At 45.2% G+C, this 21,056-nt stretch overlaps 1 protein-coding gene and 1 non-coding gene across 2 annotated transcripts in view; both read right to left on the bottom strand.

Moving 5' to 3' along the window:
* Mthfd1l (methylenetetrahydrofolate dehydrogenase (NADP+ dependent) 1-like) overlaps positions 1 to 21,056 on the bottom strand; it is a 188,855-nt gene that overhangs the window by 28,627 nt on the left and 139,172 nt on the right. The window contains 2 exon segments of the mRNA NM_001108462.2: positions 15,474 to 15,626; positions 19,135 to 19,242. Of these exon segments, the coding sequence (NP_001101932.2) occupies positions 15,474 to 15,626; positions 19,135 to 19,242 (261 nt within the window).
* Positions 17,503 to 17,664, bottom strand: LOC120100178 (U1 spliceosomal RNA). Its single transcript, XR_015656783.1, has one exon. It is a non-coding gene; the product is annotated as a U1 spliceosomal RNA (small nuclear RNA).

The following is a 21,056-nucleotide window of genomic DNA, read 5'->3' as shown; positions in this document are numbered from 1 at the left end:
TAAGTAGGCTCTGTAAGATAAACTCTAATTGCTGGTTTGATATTCAGTCCCATGTGACCTGAGCCATGCCTTCCTGCCCAGTGTCGTAACACTTGTAACTCTTGTAAGCTTATACAGGATTGGCATATTCAAGGACATTATTAGCAATACTGTTTCAGGCCTTGAAGTTTTGTATCTTCTGCCTCTTTGTCTTGTATCACCTGGCTAAACTCTCCATGGCTCGCAGGCCCCTGGAGCCTATCAGCCTCACCCTGCTGTAAAGCCCTGGCTCTCAGTCATCTCCATATACAGCTTAAGTATCTCACTAGCTTGTTCATTCCTCAAGGGCAAGGTCCAGGCCTTTGTGGTTATTTTATTCTTGGTCTCGTACCCAACATTCTTCTATATATGCTGAACAAGTGAATCAGACTGCTGGCATTTTGTGTGCAATGGGGTACGTTTACTAGGCTCCACTGGTTTAATGAATGTTCCCACATGCCTCAGGATGGATTATCTAATAGAAGAGGGCTAGTCCATTCTGGGGGAGAGTACTCTAGTGCCTGGACTAGTGCCAAAATCTTCAGTGCTCCCTCTAGGGTGCATATCCCATGCCAAGGAAGACACTCTGAAGCCTCTACTATCTAAATACATTGGTTGAGTAGTTTTAGTACCTTTTTCCATGAATACAGCACTGCCTCCCGTTGGAGGTGTTTCCCTGCCAACTGTGGCCTGCTTTGCCTTGTGATGAACTCCTATGTCCTTCCTTGAGCGACTAGTGAACCTTCCTTTGCAACACAGGAAAGGCTTCAGTCTGGAACTCAGTAAAGCCAAAAATCCATTGAAAGCATTGACTCCCCAGCGTATTATGCAATATCCCGAGGAAGCATCCTTTCTCACTATGCCAAAAGGGAGCTGGGCGTGCTCACAAGCGCTGTGCACAGCTGCCTCCAGTGAACGGTACAGTGTGCAGCAGCACCCATGCTCTAGAAAGCGCCCTGGGACATGCCAATCACCAGGTGGCCCAGGTAGCAACAGTATCCCACTGTGGAGAGTTTTCAATAGGGGAATTTACTCAACAAAATGGGACGCACAAAACTCTAGCATTTTCTGTTCAAGAGGTTGTCAACGTCACAAAAAGCAACAGCAAAACCAAAGCCCCAATACCCACCAACGTTTATAGTTTAATTTTATAATAATACCAATTACATCTAGTTCAGAATTACAGAAGCACAAAACAGAAGTGGAGTGGAAGGGCATCAGCGTACCCAGGAATGAAGGTATCAGCTACACAGAGGTGGACACTAAGCCTAAGATACTATTGCCTTGAGTCTCACAATGTGCTTACCGCTAGAGAGAATAATAGTTTGAGGGTCAGGAAGTGGTGACTAAGGAAAAGTATAGAGGAAATACACACACACACACACACACACACACACACACACACACACACACACACACACACTTATCTTGGGAGGACAGTAGGGATGTACTAAACAGTTGCAGGCCAAGATATTCAGGTGGGGACAGGTGTTCTCCAAAGAGGAAAACCATGGCCTCACTACAAGTGTGGCAAGGGGGTGGGGCATTAAGGGCATGGGGTTAAGGGAGGGCACACCTGAGTCATTTCTCTCCTTTCTCACAAAGGCAAATTATATGTATGCCTATAAATAATTCTTTTCATGATATCCTGTGGGATCCATGAGACTCTGTAGACACACAGAGTCATCCAGCCTGCAGAAAACTGCAAACATGTCAGGCAAGTCATGATTTTGGTTGGCTGTCACTGGCAGGGCATCTCTAAAACAAAATGAATCATGTTTCTATACTTTCGGAAGACTGGGAGTGCAGGCTATGTAAAATACAAGCCATTGGTGTCCTCACCAGCTGCTCTGTTCCAAGTTCTGGTGCCACTCATGCTGGTTCCTGCCATAGTCCTTCCCCACTATTTTTTTTCCCCAAAGAAATATTTATTTATATGTATATGAATACACTGTAGTTGTCTTCAGACACACCCAAAGAGAGCATCGGATCTCATTACAGATCCCATGTGAGCCACCATAGGGTTGCTGGGAATTGAACTCAGGACCTCTAGAAGAGCAGTGGGTATTCTTAAACGCTGAACCATTTCTCCAGCCCTCCTTCCCCAGTCTTACTTTTTTTTTTTTTGCAGCAAAAAGCTATTTATTTCATTCAATTAATGTGGGAGATTGGCTAGGCCTGCTCTTATTACATATGGAAATGAACTGAGACAAGAGGTTTCACCTCAGCTCATTATAAATACGCCACAGGCTGTGCCTGACACACAGCGAAATTAACATCCTGTGTCCAGCTGTCCTCATAATGTGACGGTTCCCTGGCATGTCTTAATTTACTGTGAAGAGAGGAGGCAGGACAGAGTGCCATCTCACTGTGTATGTATAGATGTTTTCCTTGGTGAGGAGAATCTGTCTCTTTGGTGTAAAAGGGTTTGGAAGTGCCACTGCCATTTGTAAGTCACCTTCTCATTTTTCAGATGTCAGTCCCTGAAAGGGGGTTAGGGAGGGCTCAACTAAGAGTTTGGGAAAGCCTCTCTCACAATGAAATTTATTTGTGTGACTGTCTGTGGTACACGTGTGAAGCTAGAGGGCGATACTGAGTGTCCTCCTCAGTTGCTCACCACCTTATTTTGAGATAATGCCTCTCACTGAATATGGAACTCACTGGTTTGTCGAGGCTACCTGTTGAACTCTAGGGATCTGTTCCTTCAGTGCAGGCTGGGGTTCCAGGTGAGCTCTGCGATGCTCACTTTATTATGTGAGCTCCCGAGGTTTGAACTCAGGTCTTCAAGCTTGACTGGCAAGTAGTTGGCTGGCTGAGCCATCTCCCCTGACCTTTAAAGGCATTTGACTCTGTAGAGGTCAAAGGACAGCTTTCAGGAGTCAGTTCTCTCCTATTGAGGGGTCCAGGAATCAAAACTCAAGTCTTCAGGCTGGTGTGCCAAGCACTTTTACCTGCCGAGCCAACTTGCTGGCCCATTTCACTAATTAGTATGGAAATACTGTATGCTAGGCACAAAGGTTTTGCCATCGCCTACCCACATAATGGGCAAATAGTTTGAAGCTGCCCTTTCTAACTGGTTGGCAGAAGCAAAGTTTAATTTCACTAACCCACAGAAAATAGGACCATATACCTAGCAGCAGGACATTTCTAAGAAGGAAAGACAGTGATGGATCCTGACCTACCACTTGCCATCTATGGCTGGGTAAGAGACTTAAGTCCTCTGGGCTTTCATAGCAGTGTGTGTGATTCTTCTGAAAGGACACTGGGAAAGCAAAAGAGTCAGTACACACAAACAGCTCTGAGCACTGCCTGACACATGCAAGTGCTCACTAAACATTAGCTCTGATGATAGTTTTTTATTGCGATTGGTTTAAGCATCCCTTTATTCTCTTCCCCTTTTTTTCTATGCCCCTTTTCCAGGATGCATTGATGAGATGGGTCTCTTTGATGCTAGGCAAATTCCTGAGCTTGCTTCTACACATCCATTGCCTTTTAAAGATTTATTTTATTTATTGGATATACATAAATACTCTACTCACATGTGCATCTATGTGCCAGAAGAGGACATTATATCCCATTGTAGATGGTCATGAGCCACCATGTGGTTGCTGAGAATTGAACTCAGGACCTCTGGAAGAGCAGTGAGTGCTCCCAACCACTGAGCCAGAGCCTTGGGCTGGAGAGATGGCCCAGCAGTTAAGAGCACTGTAAGAGCACTGATTGCTCTTCCAAAGGTCCAGAGTTCAATTCCTAGCAACCACATGGTGGCTCAAACCATCTGTAATGGGATCCAATGCCTCTTCTGGTGTGTCTGAAGATAGCAACAGCATATATATATATATATATATATATATATATATATATATATATATATATATATATATATATATCTTAAAAAAAAACAAAAAACCCAACAAAAACCAAAAAACCAACAAAACAAACAAACAAAAAACCAGAGTCTCACTGTGTAGCTCTGTCAAGGCCATAATGTGCTATGTAGGCCTGCCTACAGACCTTTGAGTGCTGGGATTAAGGGTGTGTACCATTGCACCTGGCTACTTGAATGCATTCTTATACCATGAAACCTTATCCCTAGCTCCCTATGCACAAATTTGTTTTCTAAGTCATAACACATTTTAGACATGGAATCATAAGATATATTTAAGTACACTGTAGCTGTCTTCAGACACACCAGAAGAGGGCATCGGATCCCATTACAGATGGTTGTGAGCCACCATGTGGTTGCTGGGGATTGAACTCAGGACCTCTGGAAGAGCAGTCGGGGCTCTTAACCACTGAGCCATCTCTCCAGCATAAGATATATTTAAAAACAATAATTTCTGGCTGGAAACTATCTGGAAAAAGTTATATATTATATTTGTGAAAAAAGGGATTCTTTTGGAGCCAGAAAGAGAGCAAACTCATGGGTTGAGTAAAGATCTAGGGGAGCTGCTGAAATAGTTCAGTGTTTTCCATAAGCTCGATGACCTGACTCAACCCCAGAACCAAAGGTGGAAGAGAGAACTACTGGCTCTCTAAAATTGTCTTTGGCTTCCACACGGTACTGTAGTACATGTGTGTCCTACCCATCAACACACACTGAAAATAAATAAAAAAAGGATTCAAAGCAAGCAAGCTCACTTCCACGGCAGACCTCAGGATTCACTCAACTATAGCAGGCAGTCTTTGCTGAGAGGAACTGTACAGGGAGCTGAGGCTGTATACTGATGATGGGGGGAAGGGAGGATGGGGAGTTGGCTGTCCCAGCTTGCTAAGTGGACCAGTGCACTTCACATGAACTGCACCACCGCTCCATCACTGTCTTCAGCTTGGATCTGTGATCTCAGGAGTTTTGGGGGAGGATTTATGGGCATATTTTACAAAAAGTGCTGCCAACATTCCCCACCGTGGTTGTAATATGCCATTAACTACTTACTGCCCAAGGAAAAGAACTCTGAAGTTCTGGTTGGGAAAGCCACTTCTGTTTTCCTGCACAGAACAGATTCCTCTTTTTTCTAGCAGCATAGCCCCAGTAGTGGATTTTTTTTCCTGAAATCCTTCCTACCCCAAAGACACAAGCTTCCAGCTTATGCCTCAAAAGAAAAACCAGGATCTTCTATAAAAGCGGAAAGGGATTCCCTTCGTCGTGTGGGGTGCAGTTTCTCTTCTCTCTCCCTGCCAAAATGTTCCCAACCCTCAAACAGAAGTACATTCCACTCCTTATGACAAACATCAAAATGAAAACAGACTCCAGTGTCAAACAGCTTTGGGGGGAATCAGTTACAAGGACACTAAATAGTGAAGAACTTATAGCTACCCGTGCAACGACTTTGATTTGTATGGAAGGCACTCAGTAACTTGGGAAGGAACATCAATGACCTCATGGGCTTGGGAGCTATGCTCAATGCTCTCTCAGTGGAGAGGACTGAGGGGGTGAGTCCTTGTAGAAGACACACTACAAATCAGGTCACAATAGACTTGCCCCTTGTTTTTTGGAGATGGGCGGTCACAGTGTAGCTAATGTAGCTCAGGTTGGCCTTGAGGCCTTCCTGCCTGGAATGAGAGGTAAAACTTGTCTCTTAAAGATGAGTGACCTTGGGCTGGAGAGATGGCTCAGGGGTTAAGAGCTCTGACTTCTTCCAGAGGTCCTGAGTTCAATTCCCATCAACCACATGGTGGCTCACAATCATGTGGAGTGGGATCTGGTGCCCTCTTCTGGTGTGTCTGAAGACAGCTACAGTGTACCCACATACATGAAATAAATCTTTAAAGAAAAAAAGATGAACAAAGTGGGAGAAATGTGCACTGCTTTCTATAAACACAGGCAGGGGAGAGAAGTTGTCATCTGCCATTGTGACTATGGCTTTGATCTCTCAGCCCTTGGGACCCCTTTAAATAGAATTGATGGAGAACCAGGTTAGTGTTCCAGTGGCTTTGGGCTGGCCTTCATCACAGCTAGAGAGTTGAGAATGGGAAATTAAAATGTATCATTGTACAGAGCAGGCCTACTGAGAAGGGCCTCAGCCAGAAGATGCGTCATCTTCATGGACACTGACAGCTCTACTAATTGGTGTTGATATAGTCTGAGACAACTTTCGAGGCTTCTGGTCTACGGTGAATGAGCAGCTCTGAGTTAGAATCTGTAGCACATCTGTGAAGGCCAGACACGGCTGCTGTTCCGATCACTGGTTGTGCATGTGACATAGGGGAGTTTGAGAATGCGCAGGCCAGCCAGCCTTGCCAGCTTCTCAGGTAGTGAGGTCTATGCATACTCACGAGCATGTACCCCCCGTCCCCCAACACACACACTGCAACACAAAACACAATGAACACATATGCTCACATAGACACGTTGATAGTAAAAAAAAAAGTCTGAAATAACTAATGCAATGAACGCATTGACACAAATTACAGACAGAAAGGTGTAATGCTCAGGGTCCCATTTTGGTGCGTGGGGTACTGTATGAATACAGGCATCCCACGGTATCTGCAGGAGACTGGTTCCTGGGATGCGATCCCTACTTATGGATACCAAAGTCCACAGGTGCATAAGTTCTGTCTGTGAAATGCTGTTGGACTTACAGATAACCTACAAGATCCTCCCCTACATAAATAGAGCCTATTTCTAAATTCCTTACAATATTTATAGCAATGTAAAAAAGGTCTAGACAGTTGCTATTCTGTGCTGTTTAGGGAAGGATAAGAGAAAATGTTTATGCATGTTCAGCACAAACACTAACAATGAACAAACAAAAGAACCCCCTCACCCCCAGTATCTTCCACCCATGGAAGTGAGAATGCTTATACATATTTGGTGGTTCTCCTCAGTTGCAGTCCTGAGGGCTCCTAAAACCCATGGAATTTCCAGAGTGACGAGAACATTTTTTATTAGTTCTAATATCCATAACAATGTCTTTCCATTAACACCGCTCTCATGTTAACAAGGCAACCGCACTGGGGTTCCTAGAGAGGCATAAGAAGGGTCTGGTCACAAGGAAAATCAAATGCTATGGAGCCAACTCGCTATAGGAAAATTCACATTTTTTTTTCCTCTTGTAAGAGGCCTGAGACATCAAATTCAAACTCAAAAATCAAAAGCACTTCTCTACATTTGAAATTCCTAGACAACCTTAGCAGGTCCCGGGCAACAATGCCATAGGCAATGGTCCAGGTTCACACTCACCTCGGTAACACTGACTTTCAATTAGAATACTGGCTGAAACATTGCCTCCCCTTTACTGGTCCCATAAAAAGGGCTCCATGGGTAACTTACTGATGCCAGAGGGCAAGCTTCGACTGGAGTGAATGCTAATGTACCACTCAAGAGTTGGGTTACATTCTCCTCCCTCTGACCACCGTTCTCTGTGTCTCAGCACATTCCCTAGTTTTTTTAATTTATTTATCTTTATGTTACATGTATTGGTGTTTTGCCTGCATGCATGTCTGTATGATAATGTCAGTTCTTGGATTAACAGACACTTGTGAGTTGCCATGTGGTTGCTGGGAACTGAACCTGGGTCCTCAGGTAGAGCAGCCAGTGCTCTTAACTGCTGAGCTATCTCTCCAGGCCCCACACTCTGGTTCTTAATGCCATAAATATCTCTAAACTCCATCTCAGAGGAGGTAGATTTGAGTTGAAGGGCTCCCATCTCTTCTAACCTTCTCTTTACCTACAATTGTTCTCTTAAGGATAAAATTTCTGGAATGTGGGCAGACATGAACCTGCTTAGGAAACAGACAGTAACAGGACCGTAAGGCAGGCGTGGAGCTCAGTTGTAGAATATTGGCATGAGTTGGTCCCCATCACTAGAAAAGAGGTGGGGGCTAGACTGGAACCTCTAGTCCCATCCACCCATGTACCTCTAGGAAAGGCAGGATGGGGATTGATCACTACATGCACTCTAGAATAAACTTGGAAGACTTTGAGCATGGTGAATACCATAGGAACAGATGCTCCAGCAGTCAAGGCCCTTCCAGACAGCACCTGACTCATCTCGTCTTCACCCATCTCATTCACAGCAATCAGAACATGACCCCTAGCAGTCGGGCATGACCCCCAGTTCTAAGTCATCCTAGCAGACTAAGTGAAGCTAGGAAGAGCGTAGTAGAACAATGGTTTTAGTCGGCCAGTCATTCAGAGGCCCAATCACAAGTATCTGAGCCTCATCCTATAGCATTTAACAAGATCTATAGGTAGACAGTCTCAAAATAGAATTACAGGATGGAGTTGTACTTGGTATTCCCTGGTTTTGAACTTGTCATGCACATACTCATAGCTGGTCAGTGTTTATTTTAGAAGCAGGATGACAGCATACTTCACTTTGCTTCTTCCTCTATAGTGGGATCCCTGATATGTAGCTTCCTGTTTGAACACATCAGTAAGGCTCATGAATTTGGACCTGGTTTTATGGCAACACTTAGTTGGGTGAGGAGTACCAGGACAGATAGGATTTGTGAACCCCCATAATCCTGTACTCCTAACTCCTTAGTTAGACTATTATAGACTGTTTTGAACTCAGGATTGCAGTGCTGGTGAGATCATCAAGGCAGAAGGCTCCTAAAGGCTCCCTCATCCACCGTGAAGTTATGGTCCTACATGGAGTGTCTCACTGCAGCAAGGTGCACAGAGCTGAAACCAAGAGACGAATGGGGGTGGGGCAGGGGGGTGGGGAGGCGGGGGATCGGGCTTGGATTAACAGGAGACACTGGGTAAGGTGATCTGGTAGACTAAGAGCTTACCCAAGGGAAGCACATGTAACATGCTTCATCTGGGTGTAGCGGGAGGAACGAATGTGTGTGCTTGCCAGAGAAATGGAGCATTCGGAGAACAAGCATTCTCACAGCATTTCCCCAAGGCTGCCACTCTCACTCTCATCCTGGGAAAGTCTTGGGAGCTGCAGTAGCTTTGTATTTCGCGGAGAAACAGATATGTTTGGAAAATGAAAGGTGAATGTTGGGAGGTACAAACAGACATGGGTGCTATCCTACTCCCCACAACTGATGCTAGGAGAGGGAGTGCCCAGTCTCAACTGGAGTGACATCACAATGGTGCAGTGTCTAAAACTCCCAGCCCTCAGTTTCTTTTTTAGCCAACTCGAGTACCTTTACTAATGGATGACCCGGGAAGCATTCATGTGACTACTTTGTAAGTTCTTACAAGGGGCTAGTGAAGAGGTTCTCAATTTGTTCTGGGTCTTCTATAGTCCTGATCATTTAAACTGATATAAATTATTTTCCTAAACCCATTTATAGTTGTCCTTTGATTTCCCATCACTGAGTTGAGCTAGGCCAAATAAAACGCTCTGTACGTTCAGTGATCATCAGAGAAGGCAGCAAGAGTGGTTTAGTGGGTTTAGTGCATTTCCTATTCAACCGACCATTTAACAGACACATACTCAGTTCAGCTTGTAAAAGGCCATGAATTCCAGATTCGATCAGTTAAATTTCTCCACTTACCATCATCCAAGTTTTACAGAAGGATATTTTCCTACGAGTTTATCTTTTCGTTTTCATTCATTCTTCCCACTGAGCCCTCCGGAAGGCTCTGAGGGTGGCCTATTATTTTTTGCAACATTGGCATTTTTGGCTTTAATTTTATTTCATTTGCATAAATGCCCCCTCCCCCCACCAGCCTCCTGCTTCTGATTAGAGGCTTCTTGGCAAAGTCTGTGAGTAAGGAAGTGTGATAAAGAGACACAGACTATGACAAATCCCGGAAGCAAGATGACTTGATGGGTGTCTCTCAGGCACTCGCATGAACGAGGGTATATTTTTGCTAACATTCCTATGCCTGGAATCCAACCCCAAACCCTGGGGAATGAAAACAAGGAGGCTGTATGTGGAGGTGGGAGAGAACGGAATTAGATCATATCAATCACTAGGGAAAACAATAGGTTCATCAAGCTGATTGCAGGGTGGGCAGAGAGTAGCCACATAGGCAGAAAGCAAAAGAACAAATGTTCAACTCCATTATGGGATTACAGTTCAATGGGAGAAGGCTGGGCGAGCATGTATAAGGCTGGATTCCACGCATCACAGAAAGGGAAGTCTGCCACTCAAAAGGAGGAATCATCTTCCTTCTCCTCTCTCTATTCCCCCACAGTCCAGGTTGGCTTTGAACTCATGATTCTATTGTCTCCCCACTCCTGCTCCTAAGTGCTGGGATGTGCCACCATGCACAGGTAACAAGGGAACTGCTGTCATTTAAAGTAACTCTACTTATTCACAGTTACTTTAATCACAATGAGTCACAGAGCTTTCTCCTCTTTTTGGTTAATAGTTTTTGGAAACTGAGGACACCAGTCACCTTCCTCTCCCTTGGACATACCATGCTGAAAAGACGGGAAGGTCTCCTTTGTTTCTGGCCAGACACCTGGGATTTCCCGGAAGGAGGCATGCTGCCATGCAGGCAGAGAACACCCTGTCAGTACACCACGTCAAGAGGAAGCAGCTGATGCAAGGGCCGTGTCTGAGGGAAAGCAGGAAATTCTGATCTTCAGATAGGGAAGTGAAACCTTGAAGGGTAGGGAAAAGGAGGGACCTGCCAAGGGCTCAGCCAGGGGCTAGAGGTCATAGGGATCAAGCCAGAGCAGTAGCTGATTCATTTCAAACTCGGGTATAGATGCCAGGAGCTGGGGGCACCAGAGAGGGGAAGATGTTTTGTTGAGACTTTTGTGAAGCAGGCTGAGAGTTCCTCCACTCATCTATGAGGCAGGAGACAGGGGAGAGGGGTGCAGGTGATTTTGCAGGAAGTACTATGCCCTGAGCTCCCCTGATGGACAACCTGGGTTGGTGGAAGATTAACTCTTTACTATGGTTCGTACGCCTCACTTAGAGCACAGCTTGGGGAGTATTTGATTTTTCACACTGTGTAAATAAAAGTCAATCTTTGGAAAATGCCACAAACCATCCCTCTGATTGAAATCTGCAAGGTCTGCATGGCTTCATCTTCACGGGCAGTGGAACTTAGAAAGCGCTCTGCTAATCATGCGTCCTGAAGCTGAGGGGGTGGGGATGCACCCCAGCATGCTGAAAGAACTTCATCACTGACCTGAATCAGCCCAGCAGGCAGCTCTACATTCAGTACATACTTAGAGTGCGAGGAGGGGAAAATAGAGTTCAATGGAACGTGAGAAAGAACAAACTGGCCATGCCTCTGGAGGGTGAGGCCTGGGCTTGCTGTTTTTACACCCCCTCCCCTTGCACCAGGTCCAGTAAGTCTCCACCCAGTGTCAGCTGGGTATGCCGTCACTGATTCCCCCACTGGCTCTGGCAGCTTCCTGCTTTCTGGGGGCCAGCTAAGGCAATGACATCAGGGGTGCACCTAGTAGCCAGATCTGGCCACCCATAGCAGAGACAAAAGCTACAGCAAGTTGAAGCTGATTTTTTAGTTCTTTGTTCCTGAGACTTTCACTTTGAGATAGGTCCAGCCTTCACTCCTCCACTCAAGCAGAGAATAAAAACAGTGTGTACATGCATACAGAATCATCTTTTTTAACCTTCTCTTTAGGCAGGGCACAGAGGGCATGGACTAGATGACAGAAGGAACCAGATGGACAGCCACAATGCCAGACTGGGTGTCATGGATGTCCCTGCCTTAGCGTATGTTTACCTCATGAGTCTTCTAGACAGTGGCCCTTAGAAATGCCCTATATGGTGCAGACTACCCCGGAAATACCACTAGAAGGCTTAATCTCTTCTGGATGAACTGTAAGATTGTTAGAGCCCAAGATTCTAGGCAAAATTCTCAACCAAAAAGAAAAAAAAAAAAAAGAACAGCCTGCATGTCCTAAACCCCACGGTGTTTTAATAAAAGAATTCTTCCCAGGCATAGTAACTTAAATAATTGCAGCATTTAGAAGGCCGGGGCAGGGGATTGTGAGCTCAAGACTAACCTGGGATGTATAGGGGCCCCTAACCAGCCGTAGAGAAAGGACTCACACTGTAAATTCCTCTGGAGCCTTTGCTCGCAGCCTCGATGTGGTGTCAAAGCAAAACAGTCACAGAAAACACTAACTTCAAATGGACATCTGCTAAGAATTCAAGCGTGGTTGGATACCTCTCCATGCTGTTTTGAAAATGTGTCACTGCTTAGGAAAGCTCTTTGAGAAGAAAGAAGTCCATCGCCCCCTTTCTACCCGGACACTGAATGTAAGAAGGGCCCGGGACTAATTTGCAAAAAAATACTGAACCGATTCAGACATACCACCCTCAGAGAACACTTCTCTTGGGGCCACTCTAGCTTGGTCCCCTTGCTTGAACGCACCGGGCCACCCCTAGGACACCAACAGCAGTCCAAACAGGCAAGACGGAGACATGGGGTCATATCCCACACTGGGACACTCTGACTCTCCCGAAAGTGTTTGGCCCAAGTTAAATATTGTTCTAAATGCTTATGGTTTATCCTCTCCCCGTTTATCATATTTTTCATGTTATAAAAGTGATATATGCTGCTTCATGCTAAGGGTTTGGTATGGCCTTTCTGGTCCTTTCTCCAAGGAATTTATGTTCCAACATCACCTCCCATATGTGGCTTACAGAGAAAATATTTCATGCCAAGTGATTAAACAGGCTTTTTAAGTAATTAAAGGCTGAACCAACGTGATAGGACAGAGACCACCTGCTATATATTTGGTTTTTTTTTCTTTCAGCATGAGATTGTTTTCTGAGAAGTTGTACAGGCGCTTGGGTTCGTCAGCTATTAGAAACTGCCAGCTCCAAGGAACAGAGTAGTTTATAAAATTTGAGGTTGGGAAAAATTATAAGAAAGTATCTGTTCCTTCTGCCCCCCCACCACAAAAAAAAGTACATTTGGAAAATTATTTCTTAGGAAAAGAGGTGGTGAGTGGTGTGCTGTACCAGCTGACCATCTTACATTATTTCATACTTTTCAGTAATATGTTGGGGAAAAATGTATATGTAATGACATTCCAAAAGCAAGGACACATGGGAATGTGTCCCTTAAATTCTTTTACAATAATTCATTTTGTGTCTGGGTGTGTGCATGTACATGTGGAGTTCTGAGAACAACTTCTAGTAGCAGGGTCTCTCCTTCTACCATACCCTGGGATTGAACTCATGCTGTTAGGCTTGGCAGTAAGCATCTTTATCCACTGAGCCATCTTGCCAGCCCAGAAATTCATTTTTACATAGGAACATAGAAAGTTACTGTGGGAAGAAATACTTGGCCACCCTAAAAAAACCGTAGAATGCCTCCCCCCCTGCCCCCCCAGCCCCCAAGGCAAAGTCTTCTGGCCAGTGAGCCAAGGAGTTTCTATAGAAAAGCCTGGAGAGGTGACATGGGCCAGAGAAGCTTCCACACTGGTGATATACTGACCGTTGGAAGTGAGTGTTGTCAACCAGCACCAATGAAAGCAATTACCAAATAGAACGTGACGTGATAGCTTGGACACAAAAATACACGGGACAGCTAGGTGAAAAAGGGAAGTATAGCTAACATTCGGAAGGGACAAAGAAGTGACCCCTTTCTTGAGTTTTTCCATGTGACTTCCCAGCACCAGTTAAACTGAACATGGTTATTACTCCCGAGTGGCCTGGCTTATGTTGGAACTCTTTGCTTTCAAGACTCATGCAGTAGCAGAGTTACAGAAGGGTTTTTGCCACCCTTCGGGACATACCAAGAGGGGCCCCTGCCCCTGTGTTCTAAAGCCTACAGCATTCTGTCTATGTTGGACATTTATTTATCAGAGTCTTTATCAGAGGCACACAAGGGAGGGACGGGATCTGCTTCTTCCCCATGCATGCTGTAAGTACGTATCAATGACTTGCTGAATAAGTGAATGAATGAATGAATCAACGACTGATTTCTATTGAAGAACAGAGAGCTGTTCTGATGGTGAGGTCCCGGAGCAGGGGGCTAGGGGGTAGGGTGGGGTCGAAGTAAATGGCCTTGAATCTCAGATGCCTGATAGCAACTGAATGTGGAATGACTAAGCGTAACACTGATTCATTCTGTGGAGAATTTTCCCACCTGCAGGGGTCAGTTCCCCCTGTGTCGCCCCCTGCCCCCTGCCCCCTCACCCCATTCCTTCTCCTTAGTCATCCCATCAGGAAGTTACCACAATGTCTCTCAAAGGCATGATGAACGTTAGAGGCATTCCCATTCCGGCAGCCTGTGGTAGGGCCCAGAGTGCAGTCAAAGAAAGTAAATTCCACCCTTATTTGGAGATCCTGGCCTCCTTGGGGGAATTCGCCTCGATTGCATATGGCTTCCTGCACTGTCACAGAGAGCAGGCTTGTCACTGCCTCCAAGTGACAGTGTCCTGCCTTCCTGGACCCCCTTTTCTTCAGGCCTCCCTTCCTTCCTGACACCTTAGGCCTGATTGTTTCAGGATTGCACCACGGTGCAGGCAGGCAGGCAGGCAGGCAGGCAGGGACACTCCCTCTGTCCCTGAGAGCAGCCGCAGGAGGAACTGAGAGTAGTGATAATGTCACAGATGGCTCACTCCAGGAAACCCTGCTAGCTGCTGCTGCTCCAGGGCAATTGCATGCATTCATTTATTACAGGTCAGAAGTCAAAGAGCCAGGCCCAGGAACAGGCTGGCGGTAAAGAGTTCACACTGATTTTCCAGGACAGCTTTGGTCTTAGCCTGACCATGGAGGTGGTGGGTGGGAGATTTACCCCCAGGACCATCTCCCTGTCTTCATCTATGTTTCTAAGAGATTTATTTCCTATGTCCTGACCCTACACTCAATTCTCTCTCTCTCTCTCTCTCTCTCTCTCTCTCTCTCTCTCTCTTTCTCTCTTTCTCTCTCTCTCTCTCTCTCTCTCTCTCTCTCTCTCTCTCTCTCTCACACACACACACACACTTATACATTCGTACATACACCCAGTATGTAGATTAGATTGACTGGCCTTGGATTCAGAGGGATCCGTCTGCCTCGGCCTCCTTAATCCTGGGATTAAAAGTGAACACCACTGGCTTTTCTTATGTTTTTTTACTTAAAGGAGTATGTGTGATGTCATCCCAAAGGGACATGCAAGATCTGTTGAGGAAGGAACTAGGGGGTAGGATGCTGATTCCCCCAGCTCCTGGGGTGGCTGTTAGGTCCTGGCTAGTGTGAACAGCCAGCTCCAATTTGCCCACAGAAGCACAATACGGTATGTGTGAGACAACGGTGGTTTGTGAATTCGGTCACTGGGCCACACTGCTGCTGAGTCAGCAGACTGCTTTCGAGGCTACTCACTCTCTCCTCTGTCCCAGAAGGAAACTCGATTTGTGCCTCTATGGATCCTGAATACATGATCCGAAATTACAAGGGCCTGGCCCTAGACGGCAGAGGTGTGTTTTCACCCTGCTATTGGCGGGTGAGTGCTTATAAAAGCAGTAAATATCGTAAATTCCTCCCAGCTGTGCGATTTGTAGAGTTGGCAGAGAGTGGTTAAGATGTGACTGCAACACAAAGGAGGAAAGGCTTTGAGGCCCTGTACTCACCATTCCCACCAAAGGGTAAATGAACCCAGCCCCGATGCTGGCTCGGACATCACTGATGGGCAGAATGAAGTCCCTCGGCACCCCCTTTTTGTCAGGTTCATGAGACAGAGAAAGGTGGGTCTTTGCCATGCAGATGGGCAAATTTCCAAAACCCTGTAAGGTGAAAAGAAATTGCATTCACTGTGGTGAGTGCTGGTTTCTTGCACCAGATCTTTGGTTCACACCAGCTCTGCCGCAATTGTGTGCCGGTGCAGGTTTAGCAGGTGCGGTTAGCGGGTGCTCGCAGCTGAGGACCGGATCTCTGTTCATACTGCCATTATTTAGCAGGGGGTGAGGTCTTCTGTTTACTCTGGAGGTTCTCCTAGAGGGGAGGCACGGTGTGTGTGTGTGTGTGTGTGTGTGTGTGTGTGTGTGTGTGTGTGTGTGTATGAAGCAAGGTTATTTTTAGGCACCCCACTTGGAAACACTGTAGAAAGTACTTTCTGAGGCTATTAATATTCTGGAAGGAGAAAGGTAACAAGAACAAGGCTCCTAATGAGGTTCTTAGTGTCATTGTCCTGGCCTTCTTGGAGTCTGCTGGGAAGCAAAGGACCCTTTGTGCTGGTTTATGAATCATGGCTATTTGATCTGTGATTACATTATAGGAACTAAGATGAGGTCACTCTTTCAGCCTCTTTATTTTTAAGGACCAAAGTCTGTGCCTGACCCAGAATTCCAAAGGTGAAAGGGGAGGAAGTCACGTGCAGCATTTTACAAAAAGGACAGTGTCTGGGAAGGATGCTGTAATTACACAGCACATAGCGTTCCTTCAGAGACCTTACTAATGAATTGCAACCACATACTCGACACTAACGTGAAGGAATATTCCCGTGGTAGACAGACAGATGACAGAATGTAATTGCTATGATTCAACCTACAACTATTTAGAACATTTTAGAGCATTAGCAATTGTGTGTGTGGGGGGCAGGTGCTGTGTCCTTGAACCCCCTACTTTTACAGGTTAATGAGGATTTTGGCAAGAAAAAAACAATCACAACTGGTACCTAGAATTTCTGATTTTGTAAAATGAGTATTGAAATAATTCCTATAAAATTATATGCATAACCTTTGAAAATTTACTATGAAAATTTTAAAAATGTGTCATTCCATTAACATTTTCCATCATAAATCATATTTTATAATGGAAAAAGGCTATTAGACCACATTATAGCATTAAAGAACATAAACTGTTACATATAATATATAATTTTAAAATATGTAACATAAATATATATATATAATAGTATATAAAATCATATATACTGTACTGCATATAGTATATAACTATATAATTATATAATATACAACATATTAAATATATAACAAATATTACATGTTATCTAAAATATATATAAATATATATGGCTGTGCATGCCTGTAACTCCACCATGATGGGAGTGGAGTGAGTACAGACAGGAAGATCCCAAGAGCATGCTGGCTAAGCAGCCCAGCCAAAAACAGTTACCTTGGGGGCTGGAGAGATGGCTCAGAGGTTATGAGAACTGACAGTTCTTCCAGAGGTCCTGAGTTCAATTCTCAGCAACCGCATAGTGGCTCACAACCATTTGAAAGGAGCTCTGACACCCTCTTCTGGTGTGTCTGAAGACAGCAATGGTGTACTCATCATATACATAAATACATAAATAAATAAATCTTTAAAAATGGTTACCTTTTAGCTCAGTGAGAGACCCTACATCAAGGAAGTCAGGTAGACCACGATAACAGAAAGCACATGACATGCTTTCTGCATGTCTATGCACACATGCACACATGCACACACCCATATGCTCCCAGCTGAGCAAACACACTCTGGCACACAAAGAAGGAAGAAAGAAAAAGCTGGGGCCAAGAATGGAGCTCAGCATTGAGTACAGCCAGAGTATGTGAGGGAGGCTTTTAGTTCTATCTCTAGTACAATAAAAATTAGAACATAACCAGCTACACCAAAAGAACACACGTTCAAATTGCAAGAAAAAAGCATTCTTTTCTCCAGGAGACAGGGTGAATGGAGTCCTCATTACCTCAAATTATGCAGTCGAGTTTCCCACAGTTGGGAACATCACAGGGTCAACAAATCCTGAGTGCAGTGGATAAGCCTCACCCTGGGAAAATCGACTTCATGATTGTAGTATTACCCTTGTCAGGTAAATATACATTTTTTTCTGTTTAAGATTTATTTATTATATGTAAGTACATTGTAGCTGTCTTCAGATACACCAGAAGAGGACATCAGATCCCATTACAAATGGTCGTGAGCCACCATGTGGTTGCTGGGAATTGAACTCAGGACCTCTAGAAGAGCAGTCAGTGCTCTTAACCACTGAGCCATCTCTCCAGCCCACATTTTTTTTTTTTTTGGTTCTTTTTTTCGGAGCTGGGGACCGAACCCAGGGCCTTGCGCTTCCTAGGCAAGCGCTCTACCACTGAGCTAAATCCCCAACCCCTGTTTTTTTTTAAGACAGGGTTTCTCTGTGTAGCCCTTGTTGTCTTGGAACCAACTCTGTAGACCAGCCTCAAACTCACAGAGATCCACCTGCCTCTGCCTCCTGAGCACTGGGACCAACAGCGTGAGACACCACCATGCCTGGCTGGAAAAATTATTTTTATCAAACCCCAGAGAACATTTAACTTGGCACTGATAGGATAGTATTTAGCAAGATATCACACATATTTCAAATAGGATAAAGGAGTTGGAGGGAGAAAGGCCGACAGCATTATTTGTAATTGTAGTGTTCTGACAGCAAGCTGAGATGCTGACTTCTAAAGATTTATTTATTTTATGTATGTGAGTACACTGTCACTGTCTTCAGACACCAGAAGAGGGCATCGGATCCCATGACAGATGGCTGTGAGCCACCATGTGGTTCTTGGGAATTGAACTCAGGACCTCTGGAAGAGCAGTCAGTGATGCTGACTTCTATGTAACAACGCTTAAGCAGGTGGGAGCATCTGAGGTACCAAGACCTTTCAGCTACATGTTCAGATTGTATGTCTGGGTCACGGCCGCTCCCACAGCTCACCAGCCCTTGTCCCTGTCTAGAGGTAGAAGATGGTAGAGCCTTCAATCCCGGAGAACAAGGTAATGAACCACCTGCACACAAACCTCACTGAAGACTCCCATTGCATCCACCTCACCGGCAGCATGCAAGGATATTTTAGATAGTAGAGCCCCACAAGGAGGAGGAAAGTGTTGTAAAGAATCAAAGGCTGACTTCCTTCTGCAATACCGAAGGGACACTTCCCAATGCTTCTGGGTGAGTGAATGGAAGTATACGTGAACGTGGATGACAGCCGTACCACATACACTGGGGAGAAATGGAGGCCAGAGGCTAAGTGCTGACTTAGTACAGGAGCTAGGCTCTGGGTTCTACCCCCGGCACTGCAAACCAGAGCCACATCCATGATCTCAGAGATCAAGGATGCCCGAGTCAGAGAATAGATGTATTTATCACGATGCTTTACCTAATCAATGCTACCAGTGTGACTACTTTAATTGCTGTTGATCCTCAGGTCATTGAGCAGAGTTTAACTAGAGACGGAACTTCCTTGTCCTAAAATCAAGGTGTGCATTTGGAGACTACGAGGCAGTTACCCCACCTAAGAGTACGGGGATCTTGTTTACCTGTTGCGTATAGCGGTCGATTTTGGCCTGTGCCTCAGGAGACAGCTCAATATCCTTGGCTCCATAGACGGTCTGGGCAATTACTCTTATCTTTGCCACGATGGGAAGCTGGAGAAACACAAGTGACAACAGAATCACTGGACTTGACGTGCTTGAAGAAGTAAGGGGAAATCTTAGTGAGATTTTACAGTTTTGACTGAAAATCCTCCCACTGGCTCTTTGTTCTCCCTCTGCCTTCCAAGCCCTGAAATGTTCACATCAGAAGTCAGCTGGTGGAAAGGAAGCCTTGGTGTTTAACCAATGGAAGGCCTTCAACCTAGTTAACCATGTTCATCCATTTCAAGATTAAAATAATGATTTATGCAAAGCAAAAAACATTCTTAAAAACAGTTGGGTTTCATAGACATTAGTGCTGATACGTTTGGGTGTTTCATAGGAGAGCCGACACTGACTCTGGTCACATTAGCTCTGGGAAATCAGGCAGTGAGGGGAAGCTCTCAGAAGACTAGAGGTCAGCAAGTGGCAATAGCTGCAGTGTCCCATACCGATACCCCAGCACCTGGAAGGCTGAAGCAGTACTGTAGGTTTTGAGTCAACCTGGGCAACATAGGGAGGCTATCTCACAGAACTGGAGTGTAGGCTGATGTCTAAATGCAGGTGAGGGCTGGCACAAGTGAGGCCAAGGTCCATGGTTGGACAGTTAAACAGTAGAAGTAAGGTGGGAGAGGAGGGGAAAGGAAGAGAATCAAATGGAGACGGACGACCCAGATCTGGGAGATCTTGAATGGCCCTACGTAGTGTTGTATATTTCATAAGGGATGGATTTCTTTTTTTTTTCTTTTTTTTTTTTTGGTTCTTTTTTTCGGAGCTGGGGACCGAACCCAGGGCCTTGCGCTTCCTAGGTAAGCGCTCTACCACTGAGCTAAATCCCCAGCCCCAGGGATGGATTTCTACAGGGAATTTTATCTTACATAGGTGGGTGGTTTATATCTTTATCAATTGATTGTGAGTTTATTGTGTGGATGTCTTGTGGATAGAGAATTAACCTATAAATCTGACTGTTAAGTTACAGTTTGTTGAGTCTTGATTGATATCACCGGGTAGTTGGGAGGTTATACATTAATTATTAGGGGGCGGTTGTTGGGAGTGTGGACAGAGTTCATGACAAGGAGCCGAGATAGGCCAGTCCCATGCTGGACTTTCAAGAGCCCTGATTTTACCGGGTAGCTGGAACCAGAGAGTTCGCAGCTATTAGAGAGCTGCTGGGAGAGATACTAACCAGAGATAAATTATGGTTAGTTCCGATGGCCCTCCGGTGCTGGAACTAACTCTAGGGACCACGTGGCAAGGTGCCATGCTAGAACAGTCTGGGTCTGAGAGTACGTGGGGGCAGCGTGGAGTCACAGAGATAAAGATACTCTGCAGTGCCATGTGGCCCTACGGGTGCCGATGCTAGCACGGGATAGAAGGTTAAGACTTTTTAAATATTTATCACTACACTAAACCCCTAATAACTACAATAAAATCTCTCAAAAACAAACTCTCAACTCCTTCCAAACAGAACAACCAATGAATCACCTTCAACCAAATAAAAGCAAAGCGAAGGATCCTAGTAAATCAGTGTGTGTGTGTGTGTGTGTGTGTGTGTATGTGTGTGTGTGTGTGTGTGTGTGTGTGTGTATATATGTGTGTGTGTGTGTGTGTGTGCACGCATGCGCACATGGTATCTGGAAAATACTGGACGGGAAACCTAGGTGTGACCCTGCCGGAAGGACAGCATCACCCACTGTGTAGACACCCTCATGGACTGTGCATAGAAAGGACACATGGTGTATTCTGCTGGCGGGAGAGTTATGTAATAAAGACACCAAAATCCGGTGCTTGCTACCTTCTCAACCCTGATAAAGCCACAAACTGCTTAG

The sequence above is a fragment of the Rattus norvegicus genome, chromosome 1 (genome assembly GCF_021556685.1).
Source record: "Rattus norvegicus strain SHRSP/BbbUtx chromosome 1, alternate assembly SHRSP_T2T, whole genome shotgun sequence".
NCBI lineage: Eukaryota > Metazoa > Chordata > Mammalia > Rodentia > Muridae > Rattus > Rattus norvegicus.
This window is presented reverse-complemented; position numbering and strand designations above follow the sequence as displayed.